Raw genomic sequence first — 21,752 nt, forward strand, 5'->3', positions numbered from 1 at the left:
TAGCAAAGATGCAGCAGAAAGCAGCAAGGCTTCACACAAGGACTGATAAAATGTCCTGAGGAGGCAGGCGTGTGGCAGGCGGTGACCATATTATTTGCCTTGCCTCTGAGGGCATCACTGTGTCTGAAATGTACCAAGAAAAAACACACACACACTTGCTCTCAGAGTGCAAAATATGGACTGTCTCAGACACCTAATTAACACCTACAGCACAACACCCCAAAACATTCAAATATAATTGAAGAATCTAACACACAACAGTCACCAGACAGCTGATGACACTCCTGCTGCAGGCAAGGTAAAAAGGGCCTAATTTACAGTATGCCTTAAAATAAAGAGAGAAGCAAAAAGAAGGAAGTGAAATAAATCAAATTTTACCATTGCTGTAGCTCAAACAGTTAGCATCTAGCATACATCTAGCATTAACAGGTCATTTGATCTTTGTACATCCATGTACAGTAGATATAGGACTATATTTTAATGTATGCTCTTTTTTAAAGGATCAATGTGAAGGATTTAGTGACATCTAGTGGTGAAGTTGCAGACTGCAACCAACTGTTGCATTTTATAGTTAACCGCAGCAATAAAAAAATATATTTTTATGCAACTTAATTTTGTTCTTATGCAAAATAAATCAATTTACCTAGATTTTATAGAATTAAAAGTCTTCATATGCATCATTAACCAACTGTGACAGTGAGCAAGTCAAAGGGAGAAAAAACCCGACAGTATTTATGTGAACTGCTGTGCTGGTAAATCAGGGATCCGGAGCTTTAAGAGCCATCACCAAGGGAGGAATAAGGAACTCATCCTCTCTCTCTTCCTGCCAGGAATTGTTTCAACAATAGTTAACTGCTGCTGTAAATTTGCACTGCTGTGTTGCAGGCTAATTGTTGCTGAAATATGGAGACGCAGTCAGCCAGATGTACGTAACACAATTATCTCTCTGTGGTTTCAGGGCAAAATCCTGTCGACGAAGGAGGTTGGCTTCTTTCCAAGTGACGCCGTGAAGCCATGCCCATGCGTAAGCAGCATTATCTTCTAGTCCTCCAGCACATTATGGTCTGTTGTAGGGGCTTGTATTTGGCTGCATATATTTGCCTGTGACGTGTTGGGGGATAGTAGGGAAAGTCTGAGAGAAGGTAAGCCATTTACCTGGCAGGAGAAGAAAAACAGCCCATGGGTTTTTATGTTCCGAGCACAAGGAACTTGGCTTGTTTTATGAGCTAAAGGCGGTTGATTGTTTAATCTGAATGAACGAACAACATGATCTCTTAGCAATAAGTGCAATACTTCATATTGTGCAAACTGAACAGAAAAGCCAGGTGGAGAAATCCTGTTTATTTTTGTTCCCTCCACTTCTGTGAATGTCATGTTCCATTTCATAAAATGAAATTCAGACTCTGTCCAGCTGCTTTGGGAATATGAGGCCTCCAGTTGATAACAAACTATTATCACCACATCTCACTGCTGTAAAGATAAAAACAGCAGACAACATGAGCATTAAACTGTTTTATTGAGGTTGTACACAGTAAAAAAACACATCTGTTTTACATAAGTAAAAAACATCAGCTTGAAATCAGTGCTATGAGAACTGGCGCCAAACAAAGTTTTATTGTCAGAGTGTACTGCACGTTTCACTGATGTCAGATAAGCTTGAGAAAAATAACAAAAACACCCCTTTGCTCTTCATTTCAGGTGAAGCCTGTTGATTACTCCTCTCAACCATGGTATGTCCACAGAACAGCTCTCTTACTTTGGATAGTTTGTGTAAGCAAAGAAATCTTTACTCCTACTGAACAGCATCACTGAGTTTTATTGGAAATGGGTAAACACAGTGAATGTACATTCATCCAGCATTTACTGAAGATCACACAGCCCGGGCTGATAAGACATCTGTTTGGACTATGTGATTTTTGCACACAGTGTAGCTCCATCCTGGAAGTGCAAACGTGGCTATCAACAATGTGTTCACGCCAGTTCCATTTGTAAGGCATTTGTTAACTTAGATTCTTTTTCTGTCTTTGTTTGTCTGTCGTGCTGTAGGTTTGCCGGCCCTATGGAGAGACTCCAGGCCGAGGCAGAGCTCATCAACAGGGTCAACAGCACCTATCTGGTCCGCCATCGCAGCAAAGAGTTCACAGAATATGCCATCAGCATAAAGTAAGTCTGATACCACATCACTGATAAGAGTTATATCAGCACCAACATCTCTGAAGAATACACACAAACTGATTTGTGTCCAATACTCATGAAACGCTTTAACAGAATTGGACGCAAAAGACAGATGGTCACAAAGTTACTAGTCAGAATCAGGGTAAAAAAATACTTAAGAATAAAATAAAAACACAAGCAGTCTCCAGTCACACAAGGAAACAGACACTGTAAGCAGCAGAGTGAACTCAGAGACAAATACTGGGACAACAATAGGCTGCAGGTGCACCTCTGTGCCCACCCTCTCTGTTAGATTCATGAGATGCCTTTACCCAAAACCACACGATTGACCTGAAGTGGACCCCCCTCCCTCCCCTCCCCTCCCCTCCGAACGACATTACTTGACACACTGATTTAATTTTGAAGGCTAATGCACTCACTCTCTAAGGCTGAGACTGTGGTTAACCACAGTGATGTGTGTCACCAAACCAGAGGCTGATCGTGGAGCCGGGTCCCAGTAAAATTGCATCATATTTTGCCCTAAATCCAACAAGAACAACCGTAGTGGTTCATAATTAGAAGCATAGAGCCTTTTTAGTCTTGGCAATGAGGAATTAACAAGACCTCGGGGTGCTAGTGACCCTACCGATCTTTGTAACGTGTCTTCGTGCTGTGAAGAGAGAGAGCCGTCGTCTATTAATATTGAGTCTCTGAGCTGGAACGCTTTTCCCCACAAGGAGTAAGCACACTTCTCTGTAAGCAACATTCCTCTAAACTTAATTTAAAAAATGTCTTCCCACCCCCCCTTGCAGAAAGGGCCGCTCACATTGCCTTCATGTTCCTCCTGCGCTGAAGTCTTAATTGCATGTGTGCACAAAGACTTTGAGCTCTGAATAGAGGAGAAAATTAATGTAAAACTCTTCAAGGTTATTAAAACTTCTCCATGAAAGAGAAATGCTACGTACAGTAGCTGTGGGAATGACATTTATTCGTCTCCTGCATTCTCTGACAGATTTATAATCATATTTTAACCTCTTTACCAAAAAATAAAATGTAACGCCTTTTTTTAAAAAATGTTCGAGGAAGTCTACATATTTCCAGAGTGCTACAAGATTTTTTTCTTATTTTATGACCAATACTGGTATCTGTAAAAATTTCCTTCCCTCTGTTTTCCAAAATAACATCATGCACACATAGTTTTAAAAAAAGTTTCCGTTTACATCAACCCACATAAATACGCTCCCAAGAGCCGTCATGACTACGCCAGGCCTGTGGGTGGCAGTGTATGAAGAAGGGGAAAGGCGTGCAAGCCAATCAGAAGCCTCATCGATGCAGTCTGGCTCTTTGTGTCCTTACACAAACCTAACATGTCTCTGCTCCTCTACACAGTAAGAGGAGCTGTATCTGCAAATGCAAACACATAAAAAGTGCTTACACCAACAGAAATGCAAACGCTACCCGGAATGCTTACATCACTAGAATACAGCCTACTCTGGAAGCGGTACTACACAAAAAAAGTTGCACAAGTTACAACTGATGCGCAGACTGCCGCAAACGTTTTTCTCTGTTCACATTCAAATGCGAATACCCCGTTTTCCAAAATCTCCACTTTTGCCGAAGTTTTTAGAAAGACTCGTTTTCAGAAAGAAACGTTTTCAGAGGTGAAAACTCTGTTTATGTGTAAATGAAAGGCACAAATGAAGGGAAAAGTCTTAGTAGTTTAAAGACACAAGATGCAACTGACTATTAAATAAAACTGATTCAGAGAAAGTGATGAGTTAATGAAATAAAAATAAAAAAAACTAAGCCAAAAGGACAAACATAGAAAACAACACTTAGTAAAGAATGAGTGTGCACACATGCCAGCTTGCAGCGCCTAGAGGGCCCAGGTGAGCTGCATTAGCTGATGACCTTTCCAGCTAATTACCTGCCGAGATTGGTCAGGACTGCCTGCAAGTCAGCGGGAGGGGCATCACAACAGCATGTTTCTATAGTCTATAGCAGGCTGTAGATGACATCAGAGAATGTTGTTCCACTGTAGAAACTCTCAACAAATGTGTGTATTGCTACCTTTCAATCTTAAATTGACTGAGTTTATAATAATTTTGTTGATTGTATTAAAAATGACTGCACTGTAGTTCAGGGATTATGTTCACGCTGCACCAATTTTCACCTGAGCTGTCACATTTCACTGCACATATTCTAAATATAACACATCACATTGTTACACTTTGATGCCGCAGTGTTGCTGATAAAGCAACACAACATATGACAAACCTTCTGGATTTGTGCACAAAGTCGTCCCAGCTTTCCACGTCAGTGCGATCACGTGTCACTCACACACACACACACATTTTCTCACGACCACCCATCACTCATGTGTCACGAACCTTTGGGACTCTATGCATTACTGAAGCTGCCCTGCTCTCTCCGCGGGGGCCAGGGGACCGGCCACGGATCGATGGTGGTGATCAGAGAGGGAAATTACACTCATAACTTATTCAATGGCCCACAGGTACAACAACGACGTGAAGCACATAAAGATCCTGACCAGGGAGGGCTGCTTCTACATTGCAGAGAACAAGAAGTTCAGGAGCATACTAGTGAGTCTGTTCAGTCTGTTTTATTTTTTAAACTCCGGCACTGCAATTCATAAATAAGTCATGCTGTTCACTTAATGAAGTGTCAAAAGTGGATTTTTATTTTCGGAATGTGCACGAAAATAGCAATGATTAGAGCCGTGTTTATACTAGCCCGGGGGCACTGCAGTCCATAAGTCCAGTGCACATTTGAAACGCTCATGATGTTTATGTGGCAGGACTGTATGAGAATACAGCTGCATGTCAGAATATTCTGCTACAGTGTTTACTGTGGTAATAATCAGATTAGGTATTCAAGCAGGTGCTGCATCAGATGATCCAGATGTTTCATCGTTACAAACATCTGGACACATACAATATTATTAATAGAAAGTCTTTACTGTGACAAATACTAATGCTAATGACTTATTGTGTGTTTGTGTGTGTGATCAGGAGCTTATCGAGTACTACAAACACCACTCTCTGAGGGAAGGTTTTAGGAGTCTGGACACAACGCTGCAGTTTCCTTACCGGGAACCAGAGAATGCTGCTGTGCACCGCCTCAACCGATCAGGAGGCAACAGTGAGTACACAAAGAATACAAAGTGCGGATGGCCCCACTACTCAGACAACACGTTGAAGGTCATCTTAGTCAGAGATGAAGATAAAGATGGGATCAGTCTAGATTTCGGTGTTTGATGGGGGTTTGAATGAGCAGCACATCAGCTTGTTTGTAAACCTATTATACTCTTATTTTTATTTTGTAGCACTGACCGAGAGGAAAAATCTGACCTAAATGATCGAAAATCAAGTTATCATTCAGCCAGCTGCATTTAAGTCAGCCAGTCCCTTCGTTATTTGTTGTTCAGCCTCTAACATGCTGCTTCTGCCGATTTCTCCCGCATCACTACTCTTGCTTACTGTTGTGTTTCCTCATCCATCATCCTTCCCCAAAACACACAGGAGTATCTTCACTGTGTTCAAAGAGCTCAGCAGCTATTTGTTGTTTTTTTAAAAAAAAAAAAAAAAAGTCCAGCCTCCTGTGACAATAATTGTTTTTGACTCAACTGTCAAATGGTGGTCGGAGAATCTACTGAGCATGTCATTAGAGTGGATAAAACTCTCTAGCCGATTATGAAAGATCAAATCTTTCTGCAGGAGAGCTCCATAATCCTTCAGGTTAACATGTATGTTAAATCCACATTGCAATAGCATCCATCATTAGATCATTTTGTTTATATAAGTATTTAATGTAAAATTTAGGCTTTAAAGTCAGCATTACACCAGATGCAGACCTTTATTCCATTTCATCATTTCCACGATCATCATCTAACGCCTCAGACGGCCTGAATGTTTCAGCAGCAGAGCTCTGAGCAGAACTTGTTCTGTTGTGCCGTCTCTCAGTACTTCAGGGTGAAGATTTAAGCAGCATGATTTCTTTTTCTACCTGTGGAAGATTTGAGCTGTTTGTTATGTTGCACTTGAAGACAAAGCAGCTGTTGTCACCAACACTTCTGATGGGTACAACTGTACTGTATGGCAGCAGAGCGATGATTATTTATGCATGCAGCTGCTGTTCCTGTTTAACTCTGGGACTTTGTCACTCATTATCGTCGCTAACCTGATTCCTCTCAGCATTCACGTGTTATTTATCGGGGCTGAATGAAAGGAACACAGTTTTATCCAGTGAGATGTTGCTTCCTTTCTGATTTGGGAGTTAACAGGTGTGGGATGTGTGTAACTTTGAACTGGGATTTTAATGAGACGGCGTTTTGAAGTGAAGAAACAGATAAAACAACAGAGCCTTTTAAACCTGACAGCCAGGAGTGAATACACACAAAAAATGTAATTATGAGATGAAAGATGAATTCAAAAAAGAAATTCTGAATAAATCACTTATTCTTTTCTTCATCCTAATAGCAGACCGGTATAAGGTTGTAAAGTCAATATAGCTTATGTACCATTGCCACACAGTCTGATTGTTTCTAGCAGTGGCAGCAGAAATTGTATTAAACCCAGTGTGTGAGCCAGTGAACTGCCTATTACTTGGTTAATGGAAAACTTAAGACTTTTATCACAATCAGTGGTAAAATGAGATTTCATTTGAAGCATGAATGCCGCAGCGTGCATGAGGATAAAAAAAAAAGTCCTGATCTCGTTTCCAGCTGGAGAAACGTGAACAGATTGTACAGAGCCCGTTTGGTTGTTCTAAAGCGGCGCCTGTTGTTCAGACTCAACCTCAAAACGCAAGTCGAGACAGCTCCAGTCCAAATTTGTTTTGTTCCGGAGACCTCTCTGTCTAGCAGGCAGCCTGCTCCTGGTGTGCACACTTCATTTTCTCCCTTTCACTTTCAAATGACTCTTGTTTTGATTTCCAGCTCTGCTGAAACACTGCTGGGAAACTCCTAATTAATGCTCAGCCTTTGTTTTCTATATTGTTTTTGGACAGCTTCGTGGACGGATTGATTGATAGTTTTTCACTGATAATGACAAAAGCAACAATGCCTGAGCATAAATAAATATGCACCTCAGCTATGGGACACTGTGTTTCTGATTGGATTCTAACTCTCATCTTCACTCTTTATTGTGAAGCGATGCAGTGTGCGTGTGTGTGCGTGTTCTCTTGGTCTCCTCTATTAAGTCAGCCAGCAACACATTGTGTATTCCGGTGTGGTCCACAAATCAGATTTCACAAAAATGAAGCATGTAAAATGCAGCTGGTGTTTCGGCGGCTGTTTGAAGTGGAGGGCGATCCCTCTTCATATTGCTCGTACCTAGACACCATTAGAGGTTGCTGAGCTGTCTCTCAGTGTGCTGATTAGTATTCATTTTAAAAACCAGTGGAGCTCTGCTCTCCATACAGCGTATCAATAACCCGGGCCAGTTAACTTGCCAGCAGTATTGTTGAGAGCAGCACATTTTTCATAAAGTTTGGGCATTTATCTGCCATTGCAGGGATTAGAGTGTCTATTCCCACTGGTTCAAACATGGGCTCCTGGTGCAGGGGTGGATTAAGATTTAGAGGGTTGACTGGGGCACAGTCTTATGCTAAAACATGTCTTGATTGTGGGGCAATAATAAACTGTCATAAATAATAGAAGCCATGCCTCACATATATATTTAAGCAGCCTACAGAGCAGGAACTGAAACAAACTGTAAATACTAGAAATCATTTTTCAGCTAAAACACTAAAATATAGATTGCAGCATGGTTGAATGATGCTATGCTAACTCCTGCCCAGCTATTATGCATTCTTGCTGCAATTTGGGACCTATTTTTGTTCTTTGAACATTATACTGGTAGCTGATGTCAGACTGACTCTCAGTCATCATTAGTTAACAGGCCCTTCATACAGAAGCCGGAGTGTATCTGTCTACATAATGTTTTTTGTATGATTCCCACATCTGTTTTCCATCTGTTACTTCACCTCACTTAAACTCTGGATGAAATAATTGACTGGCATCCTTTAAAACCTGCTACCTTTTTTAGTGGCTACATCCTGTTTCTTCTTACTAACACTCTCAAACCCTCTTGTTCCGACTGTGCTCGTGCCAAACTTTCTATGTCCTGCTACTAATTCTCTCCAGGTTAGAGGTTCTATTCCCTAGTGCAAGGCACTCACACTGCCAACTTTTCGACATGTTGGAATCAGATCAGTGCCTTTCTCCTCCAGCAGAAGTGAAAACAAGCATGCAGGCATCCTTTTGGATAATGTGTCACTGTGTGTTTCAACAAAGCCTTTATAGGTGTTCTTTGGAGAATATGTGTAATGCTAATAGTTTCTAGCTGAAGTCCTGAGTATTATAAAACATTTTAAGAAGACATATGATCGATTTATATAGCATTAACTGATTTCTAGTGTTGAAAATCTTGCAAAGTTAAAGAACTTAAAGTTTTTCTTTCTTTCGGTTTTGATAAAAATGCAGATTTTCTAATTATAGAAGCCACATTAGGCCAAACAGTGTAAATACTTTTAAGGGCACATTTTAATTAAGTGCTGAACTTCAGTGAAAACTGCTACAAGTGTGCAGATGAAGCACCACTCGCTCGCGCTCTTCCTGCACTTGTCGTCATTTATTTTTTATTAAACTGCGACTATGAACTTTCTTTTTTTTATATAAAGTTTTATTTTCTCTTCTATGCTTCTCTCTCCTTCCTTCCTACCACCCCCCCCCCCATCCCTGTCCTCTCCCCTCTCGCATCTCTCCGCTCCCCGCCTGGCCTGCCCTGCCCTGCCATAGCCCCATTGCTCTGCGGCCTCTCTCTTGTAACTCCTGCCGGCTACAGCTTTGTACCTCCTTCCTCTGCTCCCTTCTGGTCAGGTACAGGTATTGCTTCTTGCTGTCCGTCTCTGTCTCTTTTTTTTCTTTCATGTTAAAGGCTGCTTTGCATGCTGGCTGTGCATTTAAATCATGGCATGAAGCTCAGCCTGTACATCTCACTTCTTGCAGTGTGCACATACATGTCATCTTGTGTGGAGAATAGGCACTGTATATGTTTGTAATGCATGTATGGTTGTTACAGTGTGTGTACCCTTTTGCATGTCTATACAGGTGTGTTCAGCAGAAAGGGTGTTGAGATAAGGGTGTTGTATGGAGTCTGGTGTGTGTATGTGTCCGTCTGTCAAAGTAAAGGTGGAAGTGTCCAAATACACAGAGCTCCTCTATATTAGATATTCTATCCCCACGGCCAGGTTGTAGAGGTCTGACATTCCATTTCCACCTGTCAGCTTAGCCCAGTCCGACCCACCAGTCAGTGTCTGGAAAGGAAGAGAGCCGGCAGGGTGGGAGAGAGCAGTGGTAACTAGCTAACCTGCTCCACATCTGTCTCTCACACTGCTGTCTCCTCGACAGGAGACATCTAATCTCACACACACTGCTGTCAGAACACTCAAGCTGGACTGCTTCAGCTTTAGCAATAGATACAAGTAAATGTCCTAAACAGGCTATTCTGATTATTTTCAGTCACCTACATACATACTGGACACTGTTTTCAAAGGCTAATATGTTTCATAATGACACTAAGGTTTAAAACAATTAAGAGGTACACTAGTTACGGTACGGTACGGCTATACACCTCTCCAGTTATGTCTGTATATGTGTATGTAAAATCTAATAGTTTCTTTGCATGCATTTGCCTTTCTCTGCAGTGTTTACTCCTAAAGTGATTGGTGTGGCGATAGCAAGGTACGACTTCAGTTCACGTGACACCCGGGAGCTCTCGCTGCAGGAGGGGGACGTGGTTAAGATCTACACAAAGTCAGGAGCCAACGGCTGGTGGAGGGGCGAGGTCAACGGCAGGGTAAGCTTTTTCTTTTTAAGTTTAAAATTCCTTTTAAATTTGATAAAAAATAGTCTGTTATTGCATTCATATTCAGTAAAATATAATCAGGGCACTTAAGTTTCAAACTTTTCTGTAGCTGCCTTCACTCAATTTTAGCTAGCACTAAAAACAGACATTTTATAAAAGAGCGATTTGGCAGATATTTCTATCTACCTGGAAGGTGCTGTTTATTTTTTAATTACTTTGTCAGGTACAACATTTCCTGCTTCCCTGTATCACTTCAATGCATATTTGTCTTACTCTGCCAGTGCCAGGAGCACTTTATAATCAGGCACAAAGTGCTGAAAAAAAACAGGTTCTAAATGCAGGGAAATATACTGACTCCCACTCACAAGCTGAGTGAGTGTGTGTGTGTGTGTGTATAAGCACCGTGTCTGTGCTGTGAGTATTTTTGTGAACAGCTGTGGTAAATGAAGAAGCTTTTTTCTCTTTTACTAAGCCTGATAAGAAGAGTCTGTGGAGAGACGTAAGCGTCTCCTTGGGGCCATCAGCCAATAAAAACAATTGGTGGTACTTACTGAAAAAAAACAGCTGGCTCTGTCTGTGGAAAAGCACCTTTCTGGGGTTTTCCATATCACACTAATACTATTTATAATACCAATGAAATCTAGTGAGTATGTCAATATCGCCAGATGATGGTTTGGACCGTCCATGATTTGTTCACTGAATAAGCCATCCTCTGGCTCCATGAATACTATCTCGAGCCACAATCTCACTAATGGTAAATTTAACCAAAGGACCATTGCCTGGGTGGTGTCAGGGCTCTCCCCAGTGAAGGAGTTGGTTGCCTTCTTGCACCTTTGGGTCGAGGAATGGGCTCTGACTGTCATCTGCCTTTGTTGCAACTACAGCTCCCTGTGACATAAACCATCACAATGTCAGCTTCTTTGTAATAACATCTTTTCATTTCTTTCTACCTCAGGTCGGCTGGTTTCCATCCACATATGTGGAAGAGGGTGAGGAGTGAAAGGTCCAACCTGAGAAGAAGCCTAAGATGATGAAGAACGGCAGCAGTGGATAAATCATAACAGTGACAAAAAGAGCGAGCTTCTGCATCGCTGCAGAACAGCAAACAGCTTCACTCTCCTCCACGCTGCCCTGTTGCCTAAAACCATCCCAGAGGCCTTTGGGAGAGGGGAAAAAAAGGGCTGTAGTGCATTGCAGATGCAAAGATGCCCGATAACTTCTGGTTGACTCTGTGTGGATAAGCAACTCCACCAACTAGCAGCTTGCCTGTCAGCGTGGTACGGGCCCTCGCCAGACACCTCCTCCTCCCTCTCCCTTACTTCACCCATCCATCCATAATTCATCCTTCACTTCCTCTCCTTCTCTGCCCCAGCCAGCCACCACCCTCCCCCAACTCCCACCTGTTTCCGCTTGCCAAGTCACCCGTCACCAAAACTGTCAGAAGTAGACACTCAAATGCCGCTTTTCCATTCATCCACTCATCCATTCATCCATCCGTTCACTCCATGTGGGAATAGAGTCATCTGAGGTCTGGAAGACCCACGCTGCAAAGTTTATTATTACTTTCATCCTCTTCTCAGAAGGGATTTCAGTCAGATTTGACCTTGCCAGTGTGTTTGTTCCACTAACGTGGTTATTGATGACTTGATGACCCAGATTTACACACACACACACACACACCACCCACCTCTCCTTCACTTCAGATTATGATCGCCACACTCATACAGCAGATGTAAGAGAGGGATGGCGTCGGATAGCATCGCTGCACAGTGCCAGCGATTGATCGCTGTTGTTCCTATTTTCTTCCACCTCCTACATTCTTTATCTGGAGCCCAGCCTCTCATGTTTTTGGTTGTCTTGGCCGTTAGCAATCCTCTGCTCTTATCTGTGGCAGCTCAGTCAACAAGATCCCATACGCGGAGGGTTTATCTTATTGGAGGCATTAGCGGCTTGTCGGGGAGCAAGCCGTGCTACCTGCCCTCTTAACCTATAACTAAACTCAGCCCAGCTTTGTTATTTTCTCTTCAGTTTATGATAGATGTGATGCTTTGAGAGTTGGAGTCCAGAGTAGGAAAAACCTCATGTTAAGAAGTATTTTAAATATCAACACACAGAAGGAGCAATATCAGCTTTCAGAACCTTTCAGCTGTTTATATCTCTCTGCTAATTGTCTCATTTTCTGCATCCCACCCTCACCTCACCTATACATAGTACACAATGTCTCCTTAATCCACAGTGAAAAAGGAATTTTCCCACATTTGGAGGAGTAAGTACCCCAAGAGGAAAACATGAGGCACAGCCATCTTGTAATGTTAACAGGCACAGTCAAAAAAGGAGGCACACAAGTACACAGATCTAAAGAAAACATGAACCTAAAGCTGGGAGGTGAGACAGAAGCTTTGTTTTTTACTGTAAAACCAACCAAATTCTGTACATACCAATTTATTTAAGTGTATTTATGTGATATTCAGAAGGCGGGCACATCTGATCACAGAGCGCTTTAATTCAGTCTTTTCTGTGATGATGGTCAGAACACTACTTTGAACTGCTTCTTTAATGTCTTTGAAGCTGTTCTTTGGCTACATTTTTTCCAACGTTACATGCACACACCTACACATGACATTTTTAAAATCATCCACCTCTTCATGCTTCAGGGAAAACTCATAATTTAACATGCAGTTTAGATAAAAATCACTGCGGGTTTATAAAAAAGCAGCATTCCTGAGTTCATCAGTGAAAACTGTGAATTATAGTTATGGTTTAGCCCTCATTACAATCCAGTAATCCAGTCATATGATAATTGTGTTGATTCTCCTGGGTATGTACATTTTGTGAGGATTTATTGTAAAGACGTGCTTTTGCATGCACTTATAGGAGCCATTATGTTTGAAAATCGCTAATATTCTCATGCCAGTCCATGTCAGTCCATGCCTTTATGCTGTAGAAGAAAGCATTCATTGCTCTCAGTTATGTTGTGTAACCACTGAACTGTCTCATAAATGGGTGATATTAATATATCTTCACATTGTGACATCTCCCCCTTTTCCTCTTATCAACACTGTCATTAAGTGACCACTAGATGGAAGCATCCTAAACACAGCTCTTCCTCATGCAATCACCTTCACTTGCTAAAGTTTGGAGATGACATCATCTGATTAGGTAGTGAACAATGTGTAAGGAGGCAGCTAGTGTTCGCATCAGAGGGGAAGAAGAGGGTGTACAGATGAGATAAGACTGACATTTTGTTTAACTTGCAGGCAAATTAAAACCAAAAAAGTCTCTTAAGAAATTTAGTTGCCATAAAGACTTTTCCTGCTCTCTGAACATTCAGACTTCTAAAAAGAGCTACAGTGTAGACGAGGCACAGAACAGGCCTTTTTTCTTCATCTGGGAGAACTGGAGAACCAGAGTGGGCGTCTCTAATCGCACACTCCGGTAATCCACTCCTGCTCTCCCGCTTCTGCCCGGATGAACTCTGACAGCAGACCCATTTACAACTGCAGGCCTCCCTCTCCTTCGAGTGCGCTTCCAGATTTTTTTGTGTATGTGTGCGCAGGGGGGACAGGAGGAAGGCTCAAGGGTATCTGTGATCTAATCATTACACCATCTCCTCACCTCAGCGACCCGGCTGCATCCATCTCTCTGTCGGCTCCCCTCTCTCTTGCTCTGTCTCACTGTGTCACTTCCCTCCTCTCTCTGTCTCTCTCTCTCTTTACGGCTCTCTTTCCCCATCTATCTTTCATCCAATCGCTGTCTTCTCAGGTTCTCTCTGTATTCTGTCCCTCACCCCGATGCTCTGTAGGCTGTAACCGCCGCTGCTGTATGTTGGCTGGAGGAGAATGAAAGATTCTGTATTATGAGGAAAGGAGGGAGAGAGAGAGAGAGAGGTGGCCTATATCTAGACAACCACAGCAAAATGACTTTAATTTTACCACAGAGAGAAATAAGACAACGAATCAGAATGTGCTGTCACTGCTATTATCTACAGCTTTTTTGGTTAAAAGCATTTATACAGGATTCAGGGCTGACACACCCATACATGAAGGTAACATGCCATAATAACACACTTCCTGTGTTGTATTTTGCTTTCAGTGCTCCCTCTTTGACTGAAGTTTGTGTCTGTGTTTTGTTATTGCAATGAAGCCAAAGATGTACGCTGTACTTACTGTACATTCATCATTATGTCTCCTCACCACGGTACATAACCGCTGTGGCCTAACTCTAAAACCGTGCAATCCTGACTGTGTAGCATAACCGTGTATTGTTGCTGTATCATACTGTAAATGATGTACATACATAGCACATAATAAAGATATACATTGCTTCTTCTAATACACCTGTGTGTCATGAGTGTGCACTAAATTCAGGGACTTGCTGAGACAGTTTTGGGAGAGTCAAAATGTGTCACATGTCAATGAGCACCATATTTTGGTAGCCTTCAGTGTTGTCTTAGAGCAAATCTTTAGAAATCTACAGATGATATCAGGAACTATCCGTCTATACAGTCTATGTGTGAAATACATCAATATCAGACCTGATGTCAGACACTATTACACACATTATTCCCAATAATAACCTAAATGTCAACAATAATAATAAAAAATATTTGCACATTTTCTCAAGGTTTAAATGAAAAATCTGCCCTGGAACCCCATTGAGCCAGCATGAGTACTATTAAATTAATCAAATATTCTCTCTTTTTCATTTCAGGAGCCCACTTTTCTAAAAAAAACAAACCAAAATTTTCAAAAAACAAACAAATAGAAACCTCAATGGAAAGATGGATCCTGCTAAATTCAACCCTGAGATATTCTTTATGAGTTTGATCTTGAGCGTTCATTAACAGAAAACTGCAGGGTCACACTGAGCTCACTGGAAGCCCCAGCCTACTTTTTTTTTTTTTTGGTCAATAAATCATGAAGAAATAAAGACACGAGTCCGCCTCTGGACCTTACTGTGGCCAGTTTCATCTACTAGCTCAGCTTGCCCAGAAGTGACTTTCTTGCTGAAAATTAGGACTTAAATTATGCAGCTTTCATGGTGTCACTGCTGCTTTGTGTTGCTGTTCCCTCCACAGGACTTAAATAACCTGCAGCCAGTGGGGTGCTGTTTCTCACTAGCTTATCGACTAATAAGTGTGAATGAATGTGGGGATAAACAGTGGTGATCATGCTGATAATAATGAACCATGTTAACCTGTTGTCTAAATATAGCAAGTTAAATGAATACAAAAATGTGTGAATACTTATACACACACTAAAGAAGTTACTATAACAGTGTACAAGACAGAGACTGCTGAGCCTTCTTTAAAAAAAAAAGATCCGGTCTAATGTTTGTGTGGGTGGTGGTCTCATTGGCCATCTGCTGCCTGGTTACCTGCCGTTGCTGAAGCTAGTCTGCAGGTTGGACACTGAGAGGATCAGTGATGCCGGGCTGCAGCAGCCAGTGCTCCTGGCACTGCAGGGGTCGAAGGGACTTGCTGTACTAAATGCCCACCAGGCAGGCTTTGCCTTGGCTGAACCTGTCTGGTTCACAACAGTCCACTTCCAGCTGAGGTTGGACCACCAGTGTGACAGATGGCGGGTGAGAGGGTGACATTAGCCTTCTTCGCAGTTCAGAAAATAAAAAAATGTCAGGCCTAACTTTCTGGCCTGCTGCCGCTCTGTCAGATATGAGATTTTCGTTGATGTTGATGGAAACAAGAAGCACTGCAGTCCTGCTCACAGGACCCCACACATCAAACTATGCCTGTGACTTGATTGCCAGAAGGACACTGGTGTTGGATCAAGCAGGTATAATCACTCAAGTTTTGCCCATTAATAAGAGATTTGCTTAAGGTTAGTGCAGCACACAGAGATAAAGGTTTTGTGATTCGTTGAAATTCCTCTAAAATATAGATGAAAGGCATTTTTCAGTGATTTAGTCACAACATAAAATATTGCCTTTGTAAAACAAGCAAGATGTTCTAAAAAAAATAGCATCAATCATCCTTAAAGGACAGAGGTAGAATTTAGTGCCATCTCTGAAAACTAAATGCCCCTTATATCTTCAAGAACACTCCCAAATCTTAACTGTGCTTTCACCTTTTATCATGTGGAACCATTAGTTCATTTTACACACACTTGCAACACTGTTCACTTGCCTGGAATAACTAAAATATAATTATATTCCCTGGAAAAGAACAATGTCCAATTAAAACATTGTGACAACACATCCTTATGAAAACTCAACACATTTGGTTGATGATACAGTAAATCTGCTAGATATGACACACGGTAACGTTTATGTTAACAGAGCATATGGATGTATTGTCAAACATATGACATTATGCTATGTTGATGCTAATGGACTTATGATAAGCCTGTCTGATGTCATCCAATCACATCTGACTCACCATTACAGCCAAGTATGGAGTTCAAGTATGGAGGTACGTTGGGGATGACAGTACATGCAATGCAGCAGACTACCAATCAGCATTTTGAGTCCCCTTGACACCACGAGTTGTTTCAGATTTGCCTGTGGTTAACTTTCACAAGGCATTAACAACAGGTTAACGGTTAAGGTAACAATAATCTTAAATCACACAATTCAATACATTTTAACACACAAACACATTTTACAAGGGCAACAGCTCCGTAGTGCGGGCACCTTTTCCTGCTACCATCAGGACGAGTCCCCGTCCCCATCTAGATGCATCCAACTTTTGTATTGTATTATGTTACCTTTGACTACTAAGACAATAAATGGAAGGGCAGACACTGTGTAGACAAATGACATTTTACCATATCTGATGATCCAACAAACAGAGTTCAGGCTTTGTTTTCTTATTGTGCTAAACCATTGCTCATTTCCAACTCTATTCAAACTTCGAAGTCAAACCTAAAAAACTATTTTAGAATCCTGCAACCAGAAAAGATGAAGGATATTTACTAGTTTATGCAAGTGCACCCACTCTATATTGGCACTGAAAAATGCTTCCTTCAAACATTACTGTATGTTGTCAGAAGATCAAACCTCGAGTCAAGTTAAAGAAAAGGAAACTGTTTGTGTTTGTGACACCTGACTCTACCAACTGAGTGCACACACACGCATACAAGATATTATAAACCAAGTATGTAAAGTCCATTTTACAGTTATATAGAAAAAGACCATTCTGATTATATAAACATATCAAGAATCATTGAAATCTTGTTTCAGTTTAGCACTGCAGCCACTTGTCAACCTCCTTTTCGCAGATCCTTCATAAAATCTGCCATGTTTTGACTTCCTCAACTGAACTCCATATATACCAGTCTATTTCTCAGTCCGTCTCGCTTGTGCTTTTCTCTGGGTTTATTGCTGTCTTTTGGGCCATGAGGGAGCCATCATCATTGCCAGACGGTATGGCTGCTGTGTGTAAATATCAAGCAGCTCTCTTCCCCCTCCTGTTTTCCTGGAGACTATCAGCACTGCATAAACACCAAGGTGCCGTCTACAGAACACACTCAGACAGCTCATCACCATAAAAAACTCATGCACAAACCCGTCTATTCAGAAACACACACACACACACACACACACACACACACACACATTCTCTACCGGTTGCAGCCACATTACTGTTGCATCTAGCTTATTTTCTTACTGTAGTTATTCATGCAGCATTGTTTCAAAGGGACTTATGTCTGCTACAGCCCCACGTGCATGCTGACATGGCTTGGCATTGCTCAGAAACAAAACTGATTGCATTTATTCCAATGGCATGAAACACACTCATGCATACTATTGTGCACTTTTCGGTTCTGTCGCAGCAGTCTTCTTTTTTTATTCACACATACAAGCACACGCAGGCTATAATTTGCACTTCTCAAACGCACACACATATGCATGTGCTCACATTGGTAACAGATGGCAGCACAAACATCACCTTCCATAATAACCAGCATTATAAAAACAGTTAAAAATGCAGCCTTAGATTTGCTGCAAGGCTCACTCCAAGGTTTGTCACATTATAATGTACGTGCAATATTTAACACATTCTATAGAATCTGTGCTTTAATGTGTTCTCATGTTCAAGGTCAAGCGGTAAAGATCTCTCTGCATAGCTGAAAACAGAGCCGTGTAAATGTAAATGCATCAAAGCATGACAGAAACAGTTATACTCCACTTTGTGCTGTAAATAAATATGCAGGTGTGATGACACCCTGTATGTCCCACACACAAGTGAAATGCAGAGGGAAATACTGGGATTGTGTGTGTGTGTATCACACCTGTGACCTACTCACACAGTGTAGCTGGAATAAATCTAAAAGTTGTAGTAAAACATTAGGTAATCATATATCAACCCTCTGTATTGTTATAGCTTATAAATCTTTTCCATGTGTTACCATGGTTACATGGCAGTCAATTTGAACTAAACTTTACGTTTACGTTGGAAAATTTAAAAAAACAACATTACATAATTAGAGGATTCTGTATAACAATGCATCTGTGGAACTCTACAGTGGGTTATATACACACACACTGATCAGGCATAACATTATGACCACTAACAGGTGAAGAGAATAACACTGATTATCTCTTCATCATGGCACCTGTTACTGGGTCAGAGTATCTATCAGTACTGTTTCTAGCTTTGTGGGGGCCGGATGCTGTTTGGGGGCCTCTAGTTTGTCAAACTACAATCGAGAGATAGAACCAAAACTAAACTAAAACCCAAAAATTATAATACCAGGAAAAATACAATCCTCTATTTATCAGTAAATAAAACTGATATTGAGTGTTTTTTTTAAATGTTTACTTTAACTTTTGACTGAAAAACAAATACAACAAACCATCATCTATTTCAAAGTGTAACAATGAAACAAACACACACTGACAATAATACTTATATTTCAAAGTGTCACACTTCTTAACATCACACATCTCACAGTGCATTAATAAAGCAGACATTTTGAGGATAGATTATTCTCAAAATGTCTGCTTCCTGGCTTTTTAACTAGCAAAGTCATCTCTCTACTTATTAAGTGTGTTCTGAATAAACTGGAGAGAACTTATGGCCAGTCAGCTGGATCCCAAATTACACCCTCCGAAAGGGATTAATAAAGTATATTCTATTCTAATAGTTTAACAAAAACAAAAGAGGCAACTGACCATGTACGTCTGCAGGTGAAGACAGCCCTGCTGCTTGCTGGTTGGGAGGAGGTCCTGAGGAATATGAAGGTCCTGGTGATTCCTGGTCAGGAAGTTCTGCTTCAATGCCTGGAGCTCCAACACATTATAGAATTACTTCTGCAAAGTTACAAAACAAGGATAAATGATCCACTGCCACAGTAGTCCAAAATAATCAACAATAGGCCCAATATTTATCAGTCTCTTAAAAATAATTAGTGTTATTCATAAAGCAGTAGCACACTTCTAATTAGAGATCTGCCAAATACACACTGAACTTAATAAATTAAATATATGTAATCCTAGAATAACATTAAGTGGCAAATATCTGACAGACAGCTTCCACCAGACGATGACAGAGCAGGCATCTGCACAACAACAACAACAACACACTCTCCCAACCTGCTGTAATCTGACAAACGGGCCTGGTGTCAGTCAGACAGTCAGTAACAGTGCACAGTCTGTTCACATGTGACGTGTTCAGTTTATTTTAGCCAACTTTCATGAAGCAAACACTAAAGTTAAGTTGAGCACCAATCCTAGCTAGCTAGCTAACATTTATCCGAGCTGAGCTAGCTAGCAGAACAATAACAAACTTGCTAAAAACTCTCCCCCAGCCACCCCACGCCACGAACAAATGCCTTACCTTTATCCTTTGACCGTGTTCTTACTCTGTTTTTGCGTTTTTCTGCCTCACTGAGATCAATTCTTTTTGACTCTTTTCTCACTCAATCATTCCCATCGTACCTGTCGGCGGCTCTTACGTCACTCACTGCGTGACAGTGCAGTCCATCAATTTTGACGTAAAAAACGAGCCACAGTTTATCATTACATCTTATTTTTGTTGACATTTTGAGAGTATTTTGAAGCATATAAGGGATATAACAAACACATGAGATAATTTTAAAAATTTATATATATATATATATATATATATATATATATATATATATATATATATATATATATAAAACCTGGGGACAAATTTAAGAGAAATATCGAGAACATTAAAGCTAAAGTAAGTGACTTTAAACCTTTTAATTTTACTCCGCTTGATTTCAATTTCAAATCAGTGTTTTGACTTGTGCTCAAGTCCAATTTCATCACAGCAGAGGTTAACTCCACATGTCCAGGAGATCCAGGAATTCTTCCCTCCCCTGTGGTTTGTTCAGGAGTCTGGAACTCACACTGATCTACTTCAGCTTGGCAGAGAAGATGAGAGCCATCGCTCTGTATGGTTATAGCTGCTGGCTCGGGTGCATTTCATTTGCTCCTCTCTTCCAGCTCTATTAGCCCATCATGCCTTGTGTTTCTTAAAGTGGGACTGGATTTTTCAGCAGTGTAGAACTTGTGTTAAACAGTCCTGACTGCTGTGATGATTACAGGCAATGTGACATGCCACTGGCCTGGTATCATACTTCCAAACTGGCAGGTGTGTATATATATATATATATATATATTCTTGTATTTACCCGTATGTTTGCAGGTGATAGAATATACATCCACAGTGTGTACACAGACCCCTGTTTCCCGCTTCGTGGCAGAGGGATGATGGAGATGTAGAAGGCAGAGCTTCTATTTTGAGTTTTTGAGTCGAGCTCAGTCTGTGCTTCGCCTCTCTCTAACCTCAACTGGCAATCGTGCCATTTGCAATCTGCCCGTTCCCCAGTGTCCCCCGAAGCACCTCCACATGAATTCAGCTCCCATTTGTCATTCCTGGGAATGTGGTGGCGTCAGCAGTTATGTCCCAACCTCCACCGGTGCCACCACCACCACCACCACCACAAGAAACTCCATCCCCGCCTGAGGTCACCCTACTACTCCCTTATTACAGTTTTATATCTTCAGTGTGATGGATAATGATGGCATTGTTGCCCTATTTAGTCTGCTGTGGCGAGCAGGCATCACGCGTGAATGGCTCATGAAAGTTGCATTTCGATTGTGCTGGCTCGCAGATCTGTTAGCTACAGCTCTGTGTTTAGAAAATTCTGCGTAGCTCTCTCTAATCAATGCAAGTCAATGTCATAACAGTGTGAGAGATATGAGTACAGTTTATAACATTTTTCACATCAGGTTTTATAACAAATAAAACACATATAAATGGGTACAGTGCAGATTATTAGAGTATAAAAGCACTGTGAAAAAAAGCTTTGGTCCTTGTTTGGACAGATGCTGACACATACTGTATGTGATGCAAACTAAAGGACAAGATATACAGTATAAAGAGAATAAATGAAAATGAAGAAATGTGCTTTAAGTGATTCAGGTTCTGTTTCCTGTGTTGATGTCGAGGCCTCCAGTAACTTGTTGAGCTAACGGCGGTCCTCATTTTAAAACAGATTGGGCAGCTCTGCTCTCATCCCTCGTAGCTCACCTACAGAAACACATCAACAACCATCTAATAAATTAAACTCAATTAATTACCACGTTTAGCATAATTCTGGAGTTTAACAAAGGTCTTTGTGGTAGACGTATACATTACAACAATTATTCATTTTGATGAGCAGGGATTATAAATGAGGCAATTAACGCGCTGTCAGATTGGAGGGGAAAGGGTCT

The 21,752-nt window shown here is 41.1% G+C and overlaps 1 protein-coding gene across 1 annotated transcript in view; it reads left to right on the forward strand.

The window, feature by feature from the left end:
- vav3 (vav guanine nucleotide exchange factor 3) overlaps positions 1 to 14,294 on the forward strand; it is a 71,607-nt gene extending 57,313 nt beyond the window's left edge. Inside the window, exons 21-27 of the mRNA XM_028432716.1 lie at positions 959 to 1,024; positions 1,699 to 1,730; positions 2,047 to 2,163; positions 4,670 to 4,757; positions 5,187 to 5,316; positions 9,883 to 10,034; positions 10,999 to 14,294. Coding sequence (XP_028288517.1) covers positions 959 to 1,024; positions 1,699 to 1,730; positions 2,047 to 2,163; positions 4,670 to 4,757; positions 5,187 to 5,316; positions 9,883 to 10,034; positions 10,999 to 11,043 — 630 coding nt within the window. The 3' untranslated portion in view covers positions 11,044 to 14,294. The remainder of the gene's footprint in view (positions 1 to 958; positions 1,025 to 1,698; positions 1,731 to 2,046; positions 2,164 to 4,669; positions 4,758 to 5,186; positions 5,317 to 9,882; positions 10,035 to 10,998) is intronic.
- Positions 14,295 to 21,752: the final 7,458 nt, after the last annotated feature.

This window comes from Parambassis ranga, chromosome 20, assembly GCF_900634625.1.
Source record: "Parambassis ranga chromosome 20, fParRan2.1, whole genome shotgun sequence".
NCBI lineage: Eukaryota > Metazoa > Chordata > Actinopteri > Ambassidae > Parambassis > Parambassis ranga.